This window comes from Staurois parvus, unplaced genomic scaffold (genome assembly GCF_062004578.1).
Source record: "Staurois parvus isolate SC_StPar_1 unplaced genomic scaffold, SC_StPar_1.0 ptg000017l, whole genome shotgun sequence".
Classification (NCBI taxonomy): domain Eukaryota; kingdom Metazoa; phylum Chordata; class Amphibia; order Anura; family Ranidae; genus Staurois; species Staurois parvus.
Window position 1 is genome coordinate 16727328 of NW_028317813.1, and position 23676 is coordinate 16751003.

At 39.6% G+C, this 23676-nt stretch overlaps 1 protein-coding gene across 3 annotated transcripts in view; it reads right to left on the reverse strand.

Moving 5' to 3' along the window:
- Positions 1 to 1499: 1499 nt before the first annotated feature.
- PRIM1 (DNA primase subunit 1) overlaps positions 1500 to 23676 on the reverse strand; it is a 41326-nt gene continuing 19149 nt past the window's right edge. For 2 of the 3 annotated variants that reach the window (XM_089680868.1, XM_089680850.1), the window contains 7 exons: positions 15710 to 15819; positions 15515 to 15603; positions 14941 to 15070; positions 11782 to 11851; positions 10072 to 10163; positions 9245 to 9343; positions 2896 to 3017 (listed from right to left, as the gene is read on the reverse strand). In XM_089680868.1, coding sequence (XP_089536994.1) covers positions 2911 to 3017; positions 9245 to 9343; positions 10072 to 10163; positions 11782 to 11851; positions 14941 to 15070; positions 15515 to 15603; positions 15710 to 15819 — 697 coding nt within the window. In that variant the 3' untranslated portion in view covers positions 2896 to 2910. Of the gene's footprint in view, positions 2164 to 2895; positions 3018 to 9244; positions 9344 to 10071; positions 10164 to 11781; positions 11852 to 14940; positions 15071 to 15514; positions 15604 to 15709; positions 15820 to 23676 lie in introns of those variants that run through there. The other variant, XM_089680859.1, reaches the window with a different exon arrangement.

Below are 23676 nucleotides of genomic sequence, written 5' to 3' on the forward strand. Positions count from 1 at the left end.
TACAGGGGAAGAAAAAATTCCTTCCTGATCCAACGAGAGGCAAATATTCCCTGGATCAACTTTACCTATAAATGTTAGTAACCAGTTATATTCTGTGTATCCAAGAAAGAATCCAGGCCTTTTTTAAAACAATCCAGTGAGCTGGCCAGAACCAACTCTTGAGGGAATCTATTCCACATTTTCACAGCTCTCACTGTAAAGAAACCTTTCCATGTTTGGAGATTAAATTTTTTTTCCTCCTGACGTAGAGTGCCCCCTTGTCCTCTGTAATGACCTATATGAACCACTGATGTATTTATACTGTTGATCATATCCCCCCTTAATCTCTTCTCAAGAGAATAAATTCAGTTCCTCTAATCTTTCCTCATAGCCAAGCTTCTCCATGCCTCTTATCAGTTTGGTTGCCCTTCTCTGTATTTTCTCCAGTTCCCCAATGTTCTTTTTGTGAATTGTTGCCCAAAACTGAACTGCATATTCCAGATGAGGTATTACTAATGATTTGTACCGGGGTAATATATCTCTCTCTCTGGAGTCTATGAAGACATCCTGTAAGGACGTTATTCCACTGCACAGCTTGGTGTCATCTGCAAAGACTGAAATGGTACTTTTAATCCCAGACCCTATATCAATTATAAATATATTAAAAATAAGGGTCCCAACACTGAACCTTGGGGTACACCACTGACAACCCTAGACCATTCAGAGTATGAAACATTAACTACTACTCTTTGAATAAAATCTTTTAGCCAGGTTTCTATCCATTTACATATGGATTTTTCCAAGCCCATATACTTTACCTTACACATTAGCTGTGTGGGGAACTGTGTCAAACGCTTTTGCAAAATCAAAGTATACCACGTCCACCGCCACCCCTCTGTCCAAGGTTTTGCTCTCCTCCTCATAGAAAGAAATCAGATTTGTTTGACAACTTCTGTCTTTCATGAATCCATGCTGTCTGTTGCTTAAATTATTTTTTCCAGTGGTCTTTTATTAAACTCTCCAGTATTTTCCCAATTATAGAAGTCAAAGTAACATGTCTATAATTACATGGTAAAGATTTTTACCCCTATTTAAACATTGGCACCACATTGGACTTACGCTAATCCAGTGGAACTATGCCAGTCATTAAAGAGTCCCTAAAAATTAGAAACAATGGCTTTGAAATGACAGAGCAATTCTTTAATAACCCGTGGGTGTATGCCATCCAGTCCTGGTGCTTTATTCACCTTTAATCTATCCAAATATTTTTGGATCATATCAATTGTGAGCCAATGTGGATCATTTGGAGCTGTGTCAAGACCGTGCCCCTTAGTGTACACAGAGCTGAAGAAGGTATTTAATACATTTGCCTTCAGTTTGTCCCCAGTCACCCACTCTAGATTATTTATACAATACAAAATCGGAACCTTTCCAAATCACTTTAAAACTAATGTAACTGCTGAAGTTTCTATTAGCATGAAATTAACTCCATGAAAGTATGTATGTAATGCACACACATGTACCAAACTATATGACAATTTATTTGTAAAACATACAACTTGACAGAATTTTTATTTTACAGGGTACAATTTTCAACATAAATTGTGAATCTCCTTTAGTAACACTGGAATCTCAGATTCTTAATGCACTTTCAGTTCTTCGGCAGCTGGTGATGGATGAATCAGATACAGAACAATATTTTTTAAATTTCAGACTGGCATCTAAAGCTGGCTGTTGACGCCAACGATGTGCAGGCACAATCCAGTCATGAGAGGATATTTTGCAGGTGCTTACACATTTGAATTGCCCTGGCATGCATGCTTATAACACGGGGAGTGCATCTGCGCAGCTCTTGCTATAACAACACTGGGGCAAATAAAACAGTCAAGAAAAACGTTATCATTTCACGCATGTGGCCATGCCAACATGAATTTTTAATGTACTTTTAATGTACATATGAAGCTTTGCAAAGATCCTTGGAGAAGATAAGTAGGCTTATTATAAAATGCAGTAACCCATAGCAATCAGTTTTCACCATTTACTAATCTAGCTGGTATGGGTTATTGAACTCTGCACTCTCCTAATAAAGTCCAAACGCACACAGAATATTATTTTGCTGTAAATCAGACACAGAAATGCAATCCGATGATCATGCCAGAAAAGCTTAAAATTCCCGCTTTTGATCTAAAATGGAAAAGCTTTATTTTAGTATGGTATATTCATAAACATCTGATTTCCAAATACAGAACTTACCAAAGTATGATTTGAAAAGTTAAACATAAATCAAACAAAACCATAGGAAATTTATGAATAAGTACATTGTGTGAAAGTTGAAGGGCCCAGCCATACTAGAAATAGGAACATTCACCATCATAAATTTATTTGAGCCTTGACAATAGAAAAAAAAACAAAAAAAAAAAACAAAAAAAAAAAAAACTATAGAAAACCAGAGATGTAACCCATAAATTGATGATGTGCCGACTGTGGGGATCAGTCGCGGAGAACCATTTTGTTAAAGATCCACCATCTTGTATCATACTCTGCAAATATCATTCTCTCTCCCTCCAGCCCCCTCCCTTTTTTGAATGGCATGTGGTGTGTGTGTATGCTGAGTTGTATGTGCGGGGTGCCACAACTGTAACATATCAATTTAAATCACTATTAAATCCAAAAGCATACATTTATATATTACAGCTTACTGATTCTTAGATGTGGTGGCTGCTATTAAGCTTTTCCCTACATTTTACCCCTGATGATCTGGCTGTTAGTGGCTCCACCACTAACAGGGGTGCTTATAATGGTCAACTTTTATTCATTTATTTACAGTATGAAAACCTTATCCCAAAATGAAAAAAAAACAAAAAAAACCCTTGCTGTAACTCCTAAAAGGTGTTTGCTGGACTTTAGCTTTATTTTTTTTTTTAGTCAATTTCACCTAACTCTACTTGTGCAACTAACATTACCTTCTTCTCCCCAAGATGAACAATGGTGCAGTGCAAAAAAGGTTTCCACTGCCATTCCAGTGGAATGTAGCCACCCTAAGACAGGAATTGTGTTACTGACTGAATCACCAGGTGAAAATAATGGAAAAGCTTAAATAAAAAGGAAAACAAATGCAGTCGCTGCATTTAAAGACACGGAATACAGTATATTCATTTTTTTTGTTTGTTTTGGGTGCAATACCACTTTAACCACTTTCCATCCGCCCTATAGCAGAAATACTGCTACAGGGCGGCACAGGTGCACAAAATCGTGACTATACACGCGATTTTGCAGTTCCGGGTAGAGGGCACGCCGCCATTCGCAGTCTAGGCTGTCAATCACCAGATCCCGCCTGGTTATCGCAGAGCATCTCAGATGGGGGAGAGAACTGTATATAAAAACAGTTCTCTCCCCTTTCAGCTCCTGCACATTGCTTTGTATGACTCTGCATAGCAAAGCCATACAAAGCCATGTGCTTACAGTTGAAAGCGCACACACACAGCATACTGTGAAACAGCACACAGTTAACCCTTTGATCACCCCACATATTAACCCCTTCCTGCCCAGTGCCATTAGTACAGTGTCAGTGCTTTTTTTTTGTAGCACTGATCACTGTATCGGCGTCACTGGGGATGTCAGTGACAAGTCAGTTCCCTCCAGTGTCAGAATGCTCGCCACAATCCTGCTATAAGTTGCTGATAGCCACCATTACTGGCAAAAAAAATTCCAGTATACATACACCGCCATTTGTAAATGCTATAACTTTCATGTAAACCAGTTAATTTACACGTATTTGGATTTTTTTTTTTATAGCAAAGACAAGTAGCAGAATACATTTTGCCCTAAATTTATGACAAAATTTTATTTTAAATTTTTCTTACTGGACATGTATAATAGCAAAAAGTAAAAAATTGGGTTTTTTTTCCCTCTAAATTTTTTTTTTGTTTATAGCACAAAAAATAAAAACCACAGAGGCAAATACCACTGAAAGAAAGCTCTATTTGTGGGAAAAATAGGACGTAAATTTCATTTGGGTGCAGCATTGCATGACCGTACAATTGTCAGTTAAAGTAAAGCACTGCCGTAATGGCCAAAATGGCCTGGTCAGGAAGGGTGTTAAATCCTTTGGAGGGCAAATGGTTAATGTTATTCACCATCTGTTTTTCTGCAGTAATTTGCCATAAAATGTGATCTGATCCTCATCCAAGTCACAACTATAGATAAACACAATATGCTTAAGCTGATAACACACAAACAATTCTAATTTCTTGTGTCTTTATTGAACACATTCAATAAACATTCACAGTACTTGAGAAAACAGTAAGTAAACCCATTGACTAATTACTACAAAAAAAAGGTAATTGAAGTCAATAGTTTGCACACCTGGAGTCCAAATAATGAAATGAGTTTGAACATTATCAAAGTAGATCTAAACCACACCTCCAAACATTTTAAGATTGCTGTTCATAAAAAGCTGATGCGAGGTATGCCAAGCAAAAAGCTTTCAGTTATACGATTAGGGCTGCAACTAATGATTGTTTTCATAACCAATTAGATGGCAGATTATGGTTTTTATTAATCGGAAAAATCCTCAGAAAAAGTGTGCTGTATAATTTAGTTAATATGTAAAAAGACAATTTATTCTATATGCAATGGTAAATATAAATGACCAGCTATATGGTTAGGGAACAAAATATCTAATCCACTCTGAGATTAACAGAACAGGAGATATTTATACTATTAAAAGGTTGAATATGGTACTTCGACTTTGAGATCAAAATTTTTATGCAAAGAAAAAAAAAATAAAATAAAAGATGACCTAAAACACATTTGCAGATTTTCAGACAGGATTGTAATATACTATTATGCATTACAGACTCCCTTGTCAAAGGCAGGAAGGTCGATACAAGCTACGTGTGCCTGCTGTGACTAAGACATTTAGTAGCAGCAACATGCTTTTCGTACCATCATAATGGGGTTCAAAAACAAAACATCCTTTATAGTACTAAAAGAGCAGATAATCTCTAATATAAGGGGTTAACTTATACTGTGAAAATAAAAATTATATATAGTAATAATACCAGAAAGAGGATATAAACCCATGGTGGCGAACCTATGGCACACGTGCTGCAGCGGGCACGCGAGCCAAGTCGCCCCACTACTGCCCTGCAGCCGAGCATCAGGTCCTGCACATGCGCGGTGCCTGCCAATGAAGTCACGAGCCACGACTACCTCCCTAGCCACTCCTTGGAGCTTTCAGCGTGCCTTCAGCCAGTCAGCATTGCCCCTCTGTGCCGGTGGTCAGCAAATTCAAGAGGTACTCCAGCTGTGAATGTACGATGTTAATGTACAAGTTGTTTTTCCTAAACTAAAACCTCACTATTCAGGTTTAATTGCAGCGTTGGCACTTTGCGAAAAATAAGTGGGTTTTGGGTCGCAGTTTGGGCACTCGGGCTCCAAAAGGTTTGCCATCATTGATATATAGGGTATTTTAACTAGGAGTCAGAAGGGTGGAGGGGGATATAAATCTTTTAGATTAAGGTAGTACTAAAGGCTGAGAATTGTTTGCATTGGATAATCATTTTAAATATGATGCACAATGCTGGTAAACTTACTTGAAATGTTATTGTAATGTCTTATATTGCCTCCAGTCTATCAGCCTCCAGCTTCTCTGGGTTCAGATGATCTTCCCTGCACAGAGCCTTAAAGTGATTGTAAACACTGGAATTTTTATTTTTTTTTTTAAACAACAAACATGTCATACTTACCTGTTCTGTACAATGGTTTTGCACAGAACAGCCCCAATCCTCCTCTTCTGGGGTCCTCCGCTGATGCTTCTGGTTCTTCCTGCCTTCAGAGTGCCCCTATAGCAAGCCACAAAGTATAGTATAGCGTAATCCTATAGCAAGGTAAGAAAACCGTCAGCCTTTAGAATCACTTTAACCACTTGCCCTCCTGAGGATTTATCCCTCCTTCCTGACCAGGTAATCCTTTGCTTTACGGTACTGAGTTACTTTAACTGACAATTGCCTTTTTCCCCACAAATTGAGCTTTCTTTCTGTGGTATTTGATCGCCTCTGTGGTTTTTATTGTTTGCGTTATAAAAAAGAAAGGCCAACAATTTTGAGAAATAAACATTTTTGGCTTACTGCCATTTAACATGTCCAGTAAAAAGATAAAAGAAAAAAAAAAAATCAAATTTCGTCAAAATTAGGCCAAAATGTATTCTGCAACATGTCTTTGCTAAAAAAAAAAAAAAAAAATCTCAATACATGTAAATTTAATGATTTATGTGAAAGTTTTTAAAAATGATGGTATAGATACCGGATTTTCTTTTTTTTTATTACTAGTAATGGCGGCGATCAGTGACTTATAACGGCACTGCGGCAGGCATTCTGACACTGGGGGGGAACTGACTTGGTGCCACTGACATCCCCAGTGACACAAACACAGTGATCAGTGCTATAAAAAGCACCGACACTGTAATAATGGCACTGGGCAGGAAGGGGTTAACATGAGGAGCGATCAAAGGGTTAACTGTGTATTGTTTTACTTGTGTCTGGACTTCACTGTAATCACACTGCTTTGGATGGCTGTGCTGTGCAAAGCAGTGTGCACGAGCAGACAGGGAGGAGAACTGTATTGTTTACATACAGTTCTTTTCCACGTTGGTGATGCTCAGCAATCACCGGGCGCCGGCGAGTAATCACCGGCTGGGACCCGGTGATTGACAGCCGTGGTGCAGGTAAGGCGCGCACCCCCTACCCGGAAATGCAAAATCATGTATATATACACACACGTGATTTTGCACACCCATGCCGCCCTGTAGCAGTACATCTGCTATAGGGTGGTCGGGAAGCAGTTAAATCACTTTCTTCTCCTGCCCAGGAATACATGTCCCATGAGGCATTGCTTCTCTCACATTCACAAGTTCTCAGGCACATACTGACAAGTATGAATGGTGTTCTGAGCTGTATGTGTGCTGCATTGTGTATACGGACATGTAAACAAAAAATGTATTGTATATGCAGGCTAACTAATCAGCTAACAAACTAATCGATAATTAACAGTTGACAACTATTTTTATAATTGATTATAATGGATTATGCCGATTAGTTGTTTCAGCCCTATATACGATCAAGAGTAGTTAATCTGTAGAAGGCTGGAAAGGGATACAAAGCAATCTCAAAGTGTTTAGGCATTCATCAGTGAACAGTTAGACAAAATTGTCCATAAATGGAGACAGCTTTGTACTGTAGCTTCCCTTCCTAGAAGTGGGCACCAAGCCAAGATGGCTCCCATGAGCAACAGTTAAAGGCTTGAAGACATCGCTGAAACTGGCAAACCTTATACTGTTCATGAGTCTACCATACGCAAGTGTTTGAACAGGCAGGGTGTCCATGGCAGACCACGGAGAAAGCTGCTGCTTTTAAAAACACATGCACAAAAAAAGAAAACATAAAATTAAAACAACACACACACACCTGAGTGTCTGAAGTATGCAAAAGAACACCTTGCAAAACTGCAGTGATACTGGGAAAATGTTTTGTGGACTGATGAAACAAGTTAAATTGTGCAAAAATACCAAATTATTTGGTAATCAGTGCAACTACGTCTAAATATGTACTTATGCAAATACCAGTGAAAAATGTAAATCACTATGATAATGCAGGCTAAACACTTGTTAGTGAATTTCACCTCACCCTAACATTAATACGATTGAAAGTGTAGCGCAATAAACATATCAATACAATTGTGTGAAAATAAATATTAATGTATCCAAAGTCCAAAATCTAAACATCCAATTAAATCTTCGCAATGCATGCACATCCACAGGTGACTGTGTACACTTCTTCCTTTCTTCCTTGCGCAATTAGTGCACCTCTACCACACCAGGCGAAAAGCCTGCTCACCTCCAACATATCATTAAAAGCTGTAATAAAAAGGTCAACACTTAGCGCTGTTTGAGACTTTATTTTCCCCTCTATTAAAATAACACTTAACACAATTTCATATAAAACCAGCATATCCAAAATTTCAATGCTCACCACTCCGCTAGCAAGATAGCAGCAAGCAATGGTAAAAGAAAGGTCGGCTCCTAGATGCGTTGCACCCACATATGGGCTTCTTCAGTAGCATATGACAGAGAGCACTATATTTTGGCCTATTTATTACATGGTCACATATCCATCAATCTCTGAGTATTAGTGGATAAAGAGTGGGACATCACCTGGATAAGAAACAGATTTCGGGACCAGAAGGGCTGCTGTACTGTGAATGGGATGAGCTTTTAATGATATATTGGAGGTAAGCAGGTTTTTCACCTGGTGTGCTTAAGGTGCACTAATTGCACAAGGTAGAAAGGAAAAAAAGTGTACACAGTCACATGTGGATGTGCATGCATTGCGAAGATTTAATTGGATGTTTAGATTTTGGACTTTGGTTACATTAATATTTATTTTCACACAATTGTATTGATGTTTATTGTGCTGCACTTTCAATCGTATTAAAACTTAAATTGTGTTCAACTTACCTTTATCTACTCATTGAGTATATTTAGCCGATGCCTTCTTTAACTGTATTCTGGAAAAATTCTCGATAAACATATTATGCCAGTTGAATTGTTCGGGAAGAATACTCAGCAATATATATTTGTGCAAAAAAGGGCACAGATTACCAACATCAAAACATCATGCCAACGCTGAAGTAGTTGGAGGGAACAGGATTTGGGCTTGCTTTGGTTCCTTAGGGCCTGGACCACTTGTCATAATCTAGAGGGAAAGGAGTTCCCAAGTTTACCAAAATATCCTACAGGATAATGTCAGGGTGGCTGTCTGCCAGCTGAAGCTTACTAGATGTTGAGTAATCCAGCAGGACAATGACTCTAAGCATTGAAGTAAATCTACCACAGACCGCCTTGAGAAAAGAAAAGGCGCCTTTTGGAGTGGCCCAGTCAGGGCCCAGACCTTAACTCCATAGAGATGGTGTAGAATGAGCCAGTCACACCAGACATACTGCAAATACATCTGAGCATTCCTCCTGAACGTTGTGTAGGTCTGATATAGAGCTAGCGAAAGCACTTGCTTGAAATCATTGCTGCCAAAGGAGGTCCAACCAGGAGGTTTACTCCCCCCCAACACTGAGAATGTTTAATGGAGGTGTTCAACAAAGACACAATATATAAGAATTGTTTGTGTATTGTCAGTCTAAGCACATTAGACTCCAGCAGTCTGAAAAAGTATATTTTCCCTCACATAAGTCTAAATGATCCATTTTCACTTACCACTTTTCAGTAGTAGTTCACCTTTTCGTGACTGATCGAGTTTATCAAGAAACTGTTCAAATATCTTTACATATGGAGCAAGACTTGTTCTTTTATAATCTGATAAAAACAAACAGAACTTGTATTTTACATTTAAACTTGAAGTCTACACAAAAAAAAAAAAACTAACCAATCAAAAGCGAAAAAATACAGTATGGGTAACCTGAGAAACTAGTGTAATTTCCTTGAAAACAGACTAGGGAACAGCAAAGTACTCTGGCCAAGTGTTTATTGTCAGTGGCCCGATTGTCTTTTGAGATTATAGTCCCCTCTTTTTGTCCCTGTAACAGTTCGAACAGGACAAGTAATATTGTTAGAGTATATCTAAACCCTTCCACATTTTACTGAAGCAGATAGGTTTTTAATGCTCTCTTCTAACTAGAGAAATTCCTGCCCCGACAGGAAGTGAGGGTAAAGCTCTCCAAACGGGAATACCAAAATTTATTTGACTCAAACGTCAAGATGACAAACAAATCAAAAAATTATAGCATATGCTTTCTAGACATTTTCTGTGATTGCCAGATGCTTGCATATTTGTTAAATGCAAACTTATAACTACCTACTGTATATTTACAATAATCTTTTAAAACAATGGTCAGTAGACTATGTTGTAATATTCTGCAGATGCAAGCTAATGACTAATACACATGCAACTGAATTAGGATAAAGGAATTACACATGTTTAGAAAGTAATCAAGCAATGGCTCAAAGAGGGTATCTTCAGATTCATAAGGTTCATTTCCTTGTAAAGCTTCAGTATTTTTAATATAAGAATTTCATTAGGTTACCTCTTGTTTTGCGTTTAACTTCTGGGTCTTCATCACCAGATTTTTCTTGATCCTCTTTTACATTTACATTGTCCAACTCACTACATATCAAGCTAGTCAGGAGGAGAGGAGAAAAAAAAAAAGTTAAAAGTTGCTGTACAAGTAAAACCTGTATACCAGAAGCCTGTAATTAACCAAAAAAAAAAACAAGTTAAAAGAGAAGCATCTGTCCTCCATGGCTTCTGCAATGAGAACCGAGTGATCAAACACCACTGATCACTCAGTTCTCCCCTCTGAGCAGAGCACTGTGTCAGTCACCGGCTCTCTGCTCTGCCCCTCTAGCGCTCACTGGGGTGTCTGGCTGGGGAGGGAGTGGCTGGCTGAGTCTACTAGCAGCACATCTGACAGGCTGAGCCAGATTCTGGTCCAGATATCTGGGTAGATCCAAACTGTAAAATCGGGATCTTTCCTGAGCATGGACTGGCTGAGTGATGTCTAAAGCCAACTGTCGGCTCAAAACCAGGCCGGAGAAGTGTAGGAAAGGAAATGCACTCCTGATCCATAGAAGAATAGCCAAAAAAGCTTTGACCATACTTTGTTAAAAGCAGAATTAAACCCAAAAGCAAACATTATACTGTAGCTTACCGATTCTTAGATCTGATGGCTGTATTAGTTTCTATTTTTTTTAAGCACTCTTTCTTTCTCCTATTTTCATCTGGTGATCCAGCCAGTAAGTTTGTTTTTAAGTTCAAGCTCTGCAGCAGAATGCACCAGTTTACAAGGATGAGAAAAACCACCTAACACTGGCAGGGGAGATTAAAAGGATCACCTTTTATTTAATCGTGCAAAACATTTATCACAAAAGAAAAACAAATGGTTTTCTTTACTGGTGTGAGCTGGATTTTGGCTTCAGTTTGTTTGTTTAGTGTATTTAAATACGCTAATACATTTAACACTCCCCTCCCCCCAGGCGGACAATGCTGCTGCCTGCTGTGCCTTCTGTGCTCATTCATCCAGAGTTGTGTCTCATTAATACGGGTGGCTTGTTACTGGCCAGATCACCAGGTGAAAACAGAAGAAAGCCAGAGAAAAAGAAAACTGATGCAACCACCCTATTAAATTATTGGTAAGCTGAAACATAATACATTTTTGGCTTTGTGTTTAGATTTAATATTACTTAAGTAGCATTTGTTTTTTTCTCTCCAATCTCCCCAACAAATTGCATATAGTCATACAAAATTCAAGTCAAGGTTAAGACGTCTGCCTCTGCCCCGAGACCAGCAGCTGGCTTGTGCTCCAGGGATGGTATGTGACGTAAGCAGTGTTCCCCAGCCAATACGTCACCACCTATCCCTGCAGCGCAAAGGATGTCGATACTGAATGACTCGGCCATGTTGGCGAAGCCCTGCATGGCAGTGTCAGCGGGCACAGGGACCTTCTCCCCATACTGCTGTCACAGCAGTATAGGGGGTGGTAGTGGATCGCAGAGTGGCTGCAGGAGCAGGAACATGTTATACATATTCCACCCTAAAAACATGTAACATATTCCCAAAGGTGAACTTATCCTTTAACATAAAATGTTTACATTAAAGGTATATTTAGACTTTTGTGATGTGTATAGCTTGCTTACTCCACATAGCATTAAAGACCATAAAGAGTTGAGACAAGAGGAGCACATCATGCAAGGGAAGAGTTTGGAATGCCAATTTCAATGCCTCAGCTGTTGCCTACCTTATTGTTGGAACTGCAAATGGATCAAACTGATCCAGCTTCTTAAAATCTATTGGTACAGAAATTCTTCCTGAAAGACAGATATGATGCAAAATAAAAAAAAAAAAAAATAAATAAAACGTGCTGCCATTCATCAACAATAAAGAAAATCAAATATTTCACATTGGTTTTACAACAGTCCACCCAAACTGGAAATACTGTATCAGTGCTTGTAAGTCACTTCATGACAGTTTTAGTATCTCTTGGGGACTCTGTTGGCAAGATCCTGTGAACACAAGTTCCTTTGTCTGCACACCTACTACAGCCAAGAGGTTCCCACTTTCCCTGTTGTATTTAATTTTTTTCCAATTTTAAATGCAGGGATGCATGATTTGTATCGCCCGACGCCTGAACACCGGGCAGGTGTTTCTTCTCCTTGTTTACCCTGCTGCAGGCAAGCAGTAGGTTTCCTTTTTTTTTTTTTGGCCCCAAGTGCGACCCCCCTTCCCTCATGTACTCCGGGACCCCTTGCACTTCTGCGGACCCAAGATCGGTATTGTAAGTGCCGGCAGTAGGGGGAAGGAGTTGAGCGGACACACGTCAGCTCTCCTCTCCCTCTTGACCTGACCTGGGACTGACATGTATGATGTCACTTTCTGGGTCCCCATAGACCGAATGGCCAGGAAAGAATTAATGCAGTGCTATGTGCACCGCATTACATTTCGTGGAGCACAGAGGAGACATGCAGGGTCTTTTAGGCCCCGCATGTCTCAATATAGAGAATCTGTTACCAAAATGAATCACATAGTGGTGGACTTTTATCCCCTATGTGACAACAGAAAGTAAAAAAAACCATTAAAATTCCACCTAAGCACATAAACCCATATATACACACGTACGAATGTAAACGCACACATCGGGGTGCCTACGCATTAAAACGTTGATTGCAATACACGTGTTCGATATTGCAGTGCATGACAGAATGAGAGCAATAGTTCTAGCACCAGGCTTCCGTACCATTAAACTGATGAGCTATAGGCGGCTTTAAAAGTGTCGCCTATAAAAAAAAAAAAAAATAGGGTACTAAAGTTTGTTGCTGTTTCATGAGCGCGCACAAATTTAGAATTCACATGTTTGGTATCTATTTACTCAGTACAACCTCATCTCTTATTTACCAAAAAATGGGCAATGTATTGGCTTTTGTGCTGTAAAATGAACTCGTGTGCTTTTTACTGAAATTTTGCGTTTCCTAGACTTTTGCTGTAATATCGTGTGACGTAAAATATTTGTACCACCACTATTTTATTCTCTGGGGAGTCTGCTTTCAGAAAAAATATGTTTTTGTAAGATTATGTAATCTTCAGGCATAAAATGATTGTTTATATGTGTGCACAAAACATAAAAGGGCTCTGGCAGCAAAAGGGATAAAGGATGAATTCCCCTTCAGGAACAGGTTACATCGGTTTTAGGGTAGAGCATGCAACATGTACCTGTTCCTGCATTTGGCGATCCTCTGCCTCTGTGTGACAGCAGTACGGGAGATGTTCCCCATACAAGCTGTCACTTTTTTAAAGAGTGTGGCTGTTCAGGGCACTGCCCACATGGCCGCATCATCCATTCACAGAGTTCTGTGAATGAATCAACTGAGTACCAACATCCTTTGTGGATGTCAGCTTCTCCGTTCTCAATGAACTACCATGGCACTGTTGAGCACTGTGGTAGTTCATTGATTCTTCCTGTCAGTGTGAAACTGCCTCCACAATGTACAGGCAAACAGAATACACTGACAGTCCGCAGGAGACCTGCCGATATTGCCGATATAATGCTTTACAGGCTCCAAGTATTTTTTAAAATTACCGTATTTTTCGCTCCATAAGACCATAAAAAATTGGTGAAAATGTCTGTGCATCTTATGGAGCGAATATGGAGCGGCCAGTCTGGAATTCCCACCGCGTTAGAATACCGGGCCGGCCACTCGGCTCTACTGTGCAGAAGAACCTGCTCCTCCATCCTACCTGTTTCTCAGTCCAGCGGTGTCCTGCTTCCATCAGCTGTCTTCTCTCCCTGGTGCCAGCATCTTCAGTGTGGGCACCCGGCTGTGACAGCTTGCGGCTTCATAGCCAGGTGACCACTGCGCATGCGCGAGAAGAGCTGCGCTTTGTGAATGGCCCCGTAGTCTTGTGGGACCTGTCAAGTATCCCACAAGACTACGGGGAGGGAGGACAACTCCACAGAAGTGGGAGCAGGTACCTTTGAAATTCTGGTACCCCTCCCTGCCCAAAGGTCCGCAGTCTCTGGTCCTCTCCTGTACTATGTCTGCAGTCTCTGGTTATCTCCTGTACTATGTCTGCAGTCCATTGGTTCAGAATTTCTTTTTTCTTGTTTTCCTCCTCTAAAATCTAGGTGCGTCTTATGGACCGAAAAATACAGTAAATGCGCATTTTTTTACCTGCAAAAAATGTCCATTTATTTTGTTAAAAAAAGGTGAACTCATCCTTTAATGGAGTGGACACTAGAGGCTACTTTGGCAAGTGTTTCTGTGCAAGCACCCAAGTGTTTGCATGTGCAAAGATAAACTGAGGGAAAACTTTTTTTTTTCCTCTCATTGGGGCCGTCACCTTGTTTACTTGCTTAGCAGATATGCTCAGGTCTTAGCGTTAAGAGAGCCCAACACTCCCCTTTCCTGATGAGCACCCGATCGGAGCTCGTCACACTGCAAGGTCTCTCCCCTCCCTGCTAGTCCCAGGGTGTGGTGCTGGAGATAAACAGAGCAATGTTAAAAACATTAAAAGTTTAAGTTGCCATAAAGCCCCTTTCATTTTTTAAAAGCCTATACATTCATAAAAGCACCTCAGACTTAACTGCGGTTTTGGTTAGAAATTTATTTATTTTTTTTAACCAGGACAAGTAGATTGGGACCCCGATTTAGTCCTTGGACAAAAATTTCCACACCCCTGATATAGTGAATCCAACAGCCAATGAAACATGCAAAAAGTATACAACAGAATCAGCAGTTAAAAAAAATGGAGGAGATCTCACTCCTTTGAGTTTCTAAGACATATTTGAAGCCAGGGCTGAGTCCACTGAGCCCCATATATAAACAAAAGGTCACTTTTTTTATGTGGACAGACCAGTTAATATATCCGGGAGAACCATATAGTTTGCACCATGTTTAATTACCTGTTTTAGGATGAACACTGAAAGGGCTCTTTAATAAGTGATTAACACCTTTGCTGACATTCACATCCAATCGAGGATAGCAGTACTGTAACATAACTTCCTTAGCAGCATATATACCTTTTTTAAGATCCTGTAAGATAGAAGATGAGCAGATAAATGTGTCAGTATTTTCAATTACAATTCGTTGTATACATTGCAGCCCAAAAAGGACCCTTATACCAACTTACTTTAAATACCCATTAGTTCCAGCATATGAGCCTTACCCACTACCCTGCTTCCATTAACTGTCCTTGGGGAAATGTAAAAGTTTAAGTTGTCATTATTCAGGTGTCCCCCTATAAAAGATTTTCTCCCACCTCCTGTTCTAGTGACAACTATCAAAGTAGGATGTCCTAACTTTCACTTTTTTTCCAGCAAATCACTGGAAAAATCCCTAAAAGGGAATACAATACACAGAATCTACAAAACAGCAAACTTTACAAGCCTTATTGTTATAACAAGGCCTCACAGCAGTACTAAATAAAAGTGTAGATTTAAAAAACATGTGCATTTTCCAATACATATATACACACACCGGCAAGTTCACACTTTTTTTTAGTTTCTCCCATCGCTCAACTGAAGTACGTGCTTTCTGGAAATCTTTCTGCAAAGCCTCTCGGACTGGTGATCCCATAGGTTAAGGATTTCAATTATTTATTTATTTTTTAAACAAACAATCAACACACATTGTACAATAAAGAAACGGTCAATTAAAAGAAAAAAAGGATATCTTCTGGAACAAGTGCCAACACTTTATCCCAGTTCTGCTTATTTTCCAGAATGTCTTGCCCCACCAAAGCATATTGTTCAAAATATTTCTCCACCACTGTAATGGATTTCCTAAAAAGACATAACTAGCATTAATTCATAAAGTGAAACATTGTGTCCAGTTTCTAGTGACTCTTTGCATCATACCATTAAACTAGCTCCTGATACAAAAATCTGATAAATTTCACAATTTTTTTCTTTAAACACTAAAGCACTGGGTTAAAGCATGGGTTCTCGCCCACCCATTTGAACATATATGAAAATCTGAAATGCAAGTTAAAAAAAAAAAAAAAAAGGAAGAAGAAAAAGAAAAGTATGGCTTTAGATATACTTTACTTTAAAGTGGAGATCTGCTATCTTTCAGGGAACATCTAGAAAATGTAACTGTGCGTAACCAGTATATGGTCTTAATTTTCTCAAAAAACACTAATAGAGCTCTTCCGAACATGCCTCTGTGCCTAGGCAAACTCTCTGTTCTGTAGCGCAACAGTGGTATATCTGCAGTGCAAGATCATAGAAGGCCCTATTCGCCCTGCACATTGGCCTCTGGCGTTTAGCTGCAGGCCGAAGGGCCCACTGGCAGTCTGTTAAACTTCAAAAGTCTGAAAGCTGCTGCAGCTGGACGGGATTTTTTTTTTGTGTTAACTTTGCCTAAGTAGAGATCTGTTTGTCCCAGACATGTTTGAATCCACTTACTGTTGACTTACTCTCTACCTCTGCTGGAAGCCTATTTCAAGCATCAACTACCCTTTCAGTAAAATAATACTTTGTAACATTAGTTTTTACTTTCCTTCTGCTTGTTTGAAGTCATATCCCAGTGTTTTTGATCTTAGCTTTATATTTAAAATACTGCCCTCCAGAGCCTTATTTACCTCCTTGATATATTTAAAATAGGGATGCACTGCTACCGATACCAGTATTGGTGCCAATACTAGGCATTTTAAGTGAACAACGTCTGGACTGTGCATATTATATTATGCACGGTCCATATGGTATTCACTTATGATGTTGTGTGTATTAGTTCACAATTAGGACTGCTGCAAATGGTTATTTGTTACTATTGATTATACCCATAAGCGCAGTAGCACTTTTTTCAAATACTAGGCATTTGCACAAGCATCGGTACTCATGCAAATGCACAGATACTGGAAGGGACGTCAGTGTGGAGGCAGAGAGAGCTACGTTCCCCCTCATGTCCCTCGCCGACTGCTGTATTTCTGGCGGCAAGTCCTGTGACTTGATGTACTTCTGTTGGCGAGCCCTCAGTGCTGTTACATGTCCCTTGCTGAACTTCTGATGGTGAGTCCTGTTACAGGTCTCCTGCTGTACGTCTGTTGGTGAGTCCTGTAACATGTCCCTAAAAATAGGTATCAGTAATTGGAATTGGCAAGTACTTGGAGGAAAAGTATCGGTACTCGTACTCTGCCTTAAAAAAGGGATATTGATGCATCCCTAATTTAAATGTTTCAGTCATATATCCCTTTCCACCACCCTGTACATATAAAGTTCCTGAAGTCTCTCTTGATAGGTTTTATCCCTCAGACCTTTCACCAATTTGTTACCCATCTCTGGACTTGTTCTAGCTTATCGTTCTGTAAGTGATGTCTCCAGAACTGGATCCAGTATTCTAAAGAAGGTCTAACTAAAGATCTGTAGAGGTGAATCCTTCCTCCTGCTGATGACCCCTCTAGTGATGTATCCTAGAATTCTAATCGCCTTTTCCCACTGCCTGGCCACACTATTTGCTCATTTTGCAATTACCTGAAATAAGTACTCCCAAATCTTTTTCTTCTTTAGCGCTGGCCAACACTATACAGTCCTGGCCAAAAGTTTTGAGAATGACAATTATTATTTTACCTGCAAGGAAACACGTGCAGTCATTGCTTTGCACAAAAAAGGGATTCACAAGCAAGGCTGTTGCTGCTTCTAAGACTGCACCTAAATCGACCATTTATTGGATCATCAGGAACTTCAAGGAGAAAGGTTCAATTGTTGTGAAGAAAGCTTCAGGGCGCCAAAGAAAGCTTCAGGGCGCCAAAGAAAGCTTCAGGGCGCCAAAGAAAGCTTCAGGGTGCCAAAGAAAGTCCAGCAAGCACCAGGACCACCTCCTAAAGGTCAATTCATCTGTGGGATCGGAGCCCCACCAGTGCAGAGCTTGTTCCGGAATGGCAGCAGGCAGGGGTGAGTGCATTTGTACGCACAGTGAGGCGACTGTGTCTTTCTTAGAACTTTTGGCCAGGGCTGTAGACCCAATATTGTGCTCTATCAAGGGATTCTCTTTCACTAGATGCACTATTTTACATTTAGAAACACTGAACTGCAGTTTCCTGTTTGACTAAATCTTCCAGCAATGCTAAATCATGTTGTCTGTTACAGACACCTCCAGGGATATCAACTATTTGTACACCTTTGTATCATCTGCAAAAAGGTATACCTTACTCACCAACCCTTTAATTTCACCTACATATTGATTAAAAAGAGAACAGGAGATTAGTGACTGGTCTCAGTTCTGAATGATCCTCACTTACATCCACACTCTGGTATCTATCCTTTAGCCAACTGCATATCTACCTGAACCAAGCAAGGGTTAAGTACAACTTTGTTATCAGATCATTATGTGGATCTGTATCAAATGCCTTGCTGAAATCAATAAAGGCTAGTCAACAGCACCAAAATGTTTGGAATATAGTAAAAAAAAGTTCAAATCAGATTAGTCTGCCATGAAAATTACAATGTCATGCAGCGCAGTAAACAAACAATATAAATACATACACATTTATTTATATATATATATATATATATATATATATATATATATATATATATATATATATATATTTTTTTTTTTTTTTAAACACTGAAAATGTAAAAAGAAAAAAAAAAATTATTTTCTACTTTGTTATAAAATAAATATCCAATAAACTTAAATTTCTTCATAAATTTAGGCCAAAATGTATTCTGCTACATATCTTTGGTAAAAAAAAAAAAAAAAAAATACCAATAAGTGTATATTAACTGGTTTATGTGAAAGCTATAGCGTCTACAAACTATGTTATTTATACTGGAAGGTACAGTTTCAGAGGCCCTGAAATGCCAGGATAGCACAACAGCCCTCCCAGCCCCCCTCCCCATATGACCTCTTTTAGTGTCTTTTGCTAATAAATTAGAGAATGTGAGTGTTTATATCAGTGAGGAGACCCTGCCATGTGCTGTCTTGCAAACGTTGTTCATCTGCTGGGAAGGAGTGGAGGTAGCATGAAAGAAGATGCCAGTCATCTAAAAATGAGTTGAGGTGGCACTTCAGATGGGAATAGGAGCAAAAAAGTTTACTTCTCTAGCCAAGTGTAGAGCCTGGAATTAAATGGTTCAGGCCAGTGTACCCAACACCAAGGTTAATGGGGAAGGAAAAAAACTCTGGGGATGCAGAATACTTTTTGGGCCATCATGCAAGTGGGACCAGAGGATGATGTTTGATTTCTGATGGGAAATGGTTGACTATCCAGGGTAGGCCCTGTAGAGGGAGAGAATGAAAGTCTGTTCCAGTCTGACCCAAGATTTAAGAGAATGTGAAGTGCACCAATCAGGTATTCTAGCCAGATGAGCGGCTTCATTGTATCTGACTGGGTCTGAAATCCTAACTCACCTCTGTTTAGATTTAAGGGTCTGAAATTTAATTCTAACCTTTTTTGGGCCCACAGAAAATGTAGAAAAGATGAATGCAGGTCCTGTAAATAGTGTAAAGGGTTGCAAAAGGTATATTAGTCTAGGAAGGATAGGCATTTTGGAGTATGCTACGGTTTCAGTAACTACTTTTTACCTGATGAGGTGCAAGTGCTAAACAAGCTGCGCTTATGTTACAATTTGTAAACATTTACAATCCACTTATGTGTAAATATAGACACAACAGTTAACATATGCAACACATTATCCACTTCAGCTCTGAAAGATTTACCCCCCTTCCTGACCCGGCCATTTTTTTGCTATTTGGTACTGCATTATTTCAACTGGTAATTGTGTAGTCATGCAATGCTGTACCCAAACTAAATTTATGTCCTTCACACTAATAGAGATTTCTTTTGGTGGTATTTGATCACAACTGGGTTTTTAATTTTTTGTGATATAAACAAAAAAAAGATCCTAATAAGTGCAGATTAATTGGTTCTTTTTGACTCAGGTGCCAAAATGCCAGGGCAGTACAAAAACCCCACCAAAATGACCCGTTTTGGAAAATAGACACCCCAAAGAATTTGCTGAGAGGCTTGTTGAGTCCATGTAAGATTTTATTTTTTGCCACAAATTTTTGGAAAATGACAATTTTTTTTTTTTCTTTTTACACACACAAACTTGCTACATAAATGATATATTGCTCACACATGCCATGGGTATATGTGGAATAACGCCCCAAAATACATTCTGCTACTTCTCCCAAGTATGGGGATACCACATGTCAGAGACTTTTTGGCAGCCTAACTACATAGAGGCCTCCAAAATCCAATGACCACCTCCAGCCTTTCAAAGGGCACATTTCCTCATGTTACTTCCTCATTACCGATCACAGTTTCAGAAGCCCTAAAATGCCAGGATAGTACAAACACCCTCCAAATTACCCTTTTTTGGAAAGCAGACACCTCAAAGAATTTGATGGCATTGTGGGTATTTTTCAGATTTTTTTTTCGTTACAGTTTTGAAAAAGAAAAGAAAAATACATTGTTTTCTTTTTTCATTTTGCAAAAACTTGTGGCAACAAATGAGATCTGCAAAATACTCACCATGCCCCTTAGCAAATACCTTGGAGTGTCTACTTTCCAAAAAAGGGGTCATTTGAGGGGGGGCTTCAACTATCCTGGCATTTCAAAGCCAACATTAGAAGCTTATGCCACACACCACACACTTTTCTTTTACATGAAATTTTTTCTTTTTTTACTAGAGAATTACTTTGAACCCCCATGCCGCCATTCACAGCCGCAGCTGTCAATCATTGGGCCCGGCCGGTGACTACTCGCCAGAGCCCGGTGATTACCGAGCATCTCCAACAGGGAGATAATTGTTTGTAAACAAAACAGTTCTCTCCCGTCAGCTCCTGCACACTGCTTTGCATGGCTGGGCAAAGCCAGCCATGCAAAGCAGTGTGCTTACAGTGAAGCACACAGAGACAGCCCCTAGTAAAACACACAGTTAACCCTTTGATCACCCCTCGTCAACCCTTCCTCCCAAGTGCCATTAGTACAGTGTCAGAGCTTTTTATTAGCACTGATCACTGTATTGGGGTCACTGGGGATGTCAGTGACACCAAGTCAGTTCCCCCCAGTGTCAGAATTCCCACCGCAGTCCCACTTTAAGTCGCTGATCGCTGCCATTACTAGTAAAAAAACAAAAAACAAACAAAACACCAGTATATATACCACCATTTGCAAATGCTGTAACTGTCATGTAAACCAATTAATTTACACGTATTGGGATTTTTTTTTTTTAGCAAAGACATGTAGCAGAATACATTTTGGCCTAAATTTAAGATGAAATTTGAATTTTAAATTTTTTGTTACTGGACACGTTTAATGGAAAAAAGGTAAAAAAAAAATATTGATTTGTCTCAAGATTGTCGGTCTTTTTATAGTGCAAAAAACATGCACAGGTGATCAAATACCACCGAAAGAAAGCTCTATTCCTGGGAGAAAAAAAAAAAAAAAAGACGACGTAGTTTGTGTGCAGCGTTGCATGACTGCGCAATTGTCGGTTAAAGTAACGCAGCGCCGTAACGCAAATAATGGCCTGGCCAGGAAGGGGGGGGGGGGGGGGGGTAAATCCTCTGGAGGGCAATGTTAAAAACTCAATTTTTTTTATATTTTATGAAACAGTTGGGAAACATATTCTGTTACGCTGAGTAAATAGATTCCAAACATGACATACTTTAAAATTGCGCGTGCCTGCATTGTGCAATGGCAACAAACTACATAAATATTTAATATCCATAGGCAACACTTGTCTTTACAGGTTACCACTTTAGATTTACATAGGAGGACTAATGCTAGAAACACTGCCCTTGATCTGACATTCGCGGTCATACCTCACATGCATGGTGCAATCTCTGTACACATACAGACACGGGACTTACACATTTCTTAATGATTTTGCCGTCCCCCCCCCCCCATTTTTATACTGTCCCTTTCATTATTTTTTTTTAATCACTTTTATGGTTATCCCATGGAATGTAAATATCCAGTGTGATAGCAATAGGCAGTGACAGGAACTCTTTTCTGAGAAACTAAGGTCTATTAGACTCAAGAGCTCTCTTCTGCCCCTAAAGCATCTGATCACCCCAAGATCGGTGTGATCTGATGCTTTCCCAATTTTAAAATAACGCGGTTTATATCCAGCAAAACCGAATTGACTAAATACTCGTAGGGGGGAGATTTTTTTTTTTTTTTTATACAATTTGCATTGCAGGAGCAAAGTTTATTGCTTTGAATTGTCATGAATGGGTTAAGTTCATGACACTTCAAAATAAGTGATCTGTGATTGGCTATACTTAATCACATGGTACAGGGTGCTGTGACTGGCCCATGTACCATGTGAGAGCTGCCCACAGCCCACTAGGAAGAGAAGGAAAGCTAGTATGATTCTGATTGATTTATAACTGCTTTGCTAACATTGTGATCACAAGCAATCACATAATCACTGGGTCCCGATTACCAGGATCCACATTCCACTGTGTCAGAGTAGATACAGCCACAGCGACGTATGGATACGTTGCTGGTCCTGTAGCTGCCGCCCATGTGAAGATTGGTGGACTACTGACTTTTTTTTTTTCTATCCAAAAATCAGTGGACTAATATTATTTACACTTAGAAACTTTTGAATTTTCGTTTACACATATGTGAACTGTACTTTTTCACATAGTTTAACACTAACACAATTTGTTTAGTACTTGCTCTTTATAAATGGAAAACTCATTTTGACTAGTAGGCTGTTTTTGGTTAACATTTGAACATCAGAAGTGGAAACTGGTCACTTTATTCTTATGTTGATTGGCACATAGATTGGGAAGAATTATGGCACTTTAATTGCCACACTAAACAAAAATACGATACACCAGGCCTTGAAATTTCCTTTCGCCTGCTCGCCAATGGCGAGTGGAAATTATGGTGGGGGCAAGTGTGTCCCCCAGGGCCGTCTTGCTGAGCAGGCTCGGAGCTCAGGCCGGATCTGTCATTGGCACTGGGAGCCGCCAGACTGCTCAATAGCTGAGCGCAGTGAAAGCAAAGGAAGGAGTGTGTGCTGTGCTCTCTGCCTCCCCCTAGAGTGCAGTACCAGGCTCTGTGAGTGAACAAAGAAGTACTGCAACTTTTTATAGGGGGTGTCTGCGTGTATGTACATGTGTGTATCTCTACGCATGTGTCTGCACACGTGTGTGTTTGTGTGCATGTATGTACGGGTGTTTGTGTATGCGTGTCTGTACGTGTCTGTATGTGTGTACATGTCTGTGTGTATGTATGTACATGTCTGTGTGTGTGTATGTACATGTCTGTGTGTGTGTATGTACATGTCTGTGTGTGTGTACAGATGTCTTGGTTTGTCTGTCTTTGTTGGTGGTGAGTAACTCTTAAGGCCTGGCTAGTAGCGCAGGACTTGAAATTGTAAGCCCTGCTATACACTACTTGCTCTATACTTATATAGTAAGCTAGCTAGCATAGACAGGCTATAGTGAGGCAGTAAGTACAAGTAGAAAATATGGACTCTGTGGGCTTGGTCTCTTCACTGTCTAGTTTTCATTTAACGCACAAAAAAAAGGAGCAAAACTGTTTTAATAGATAGTAAGGATGCAGCTACCTAGCCTTCATTGCACAGTTCAGCAACCGTGACATACAAATGATCTGAGCCAGTAACCAAGAGGGTGATGCACACAGAAAAAGGGGAAAAAAAAGGGAGAGG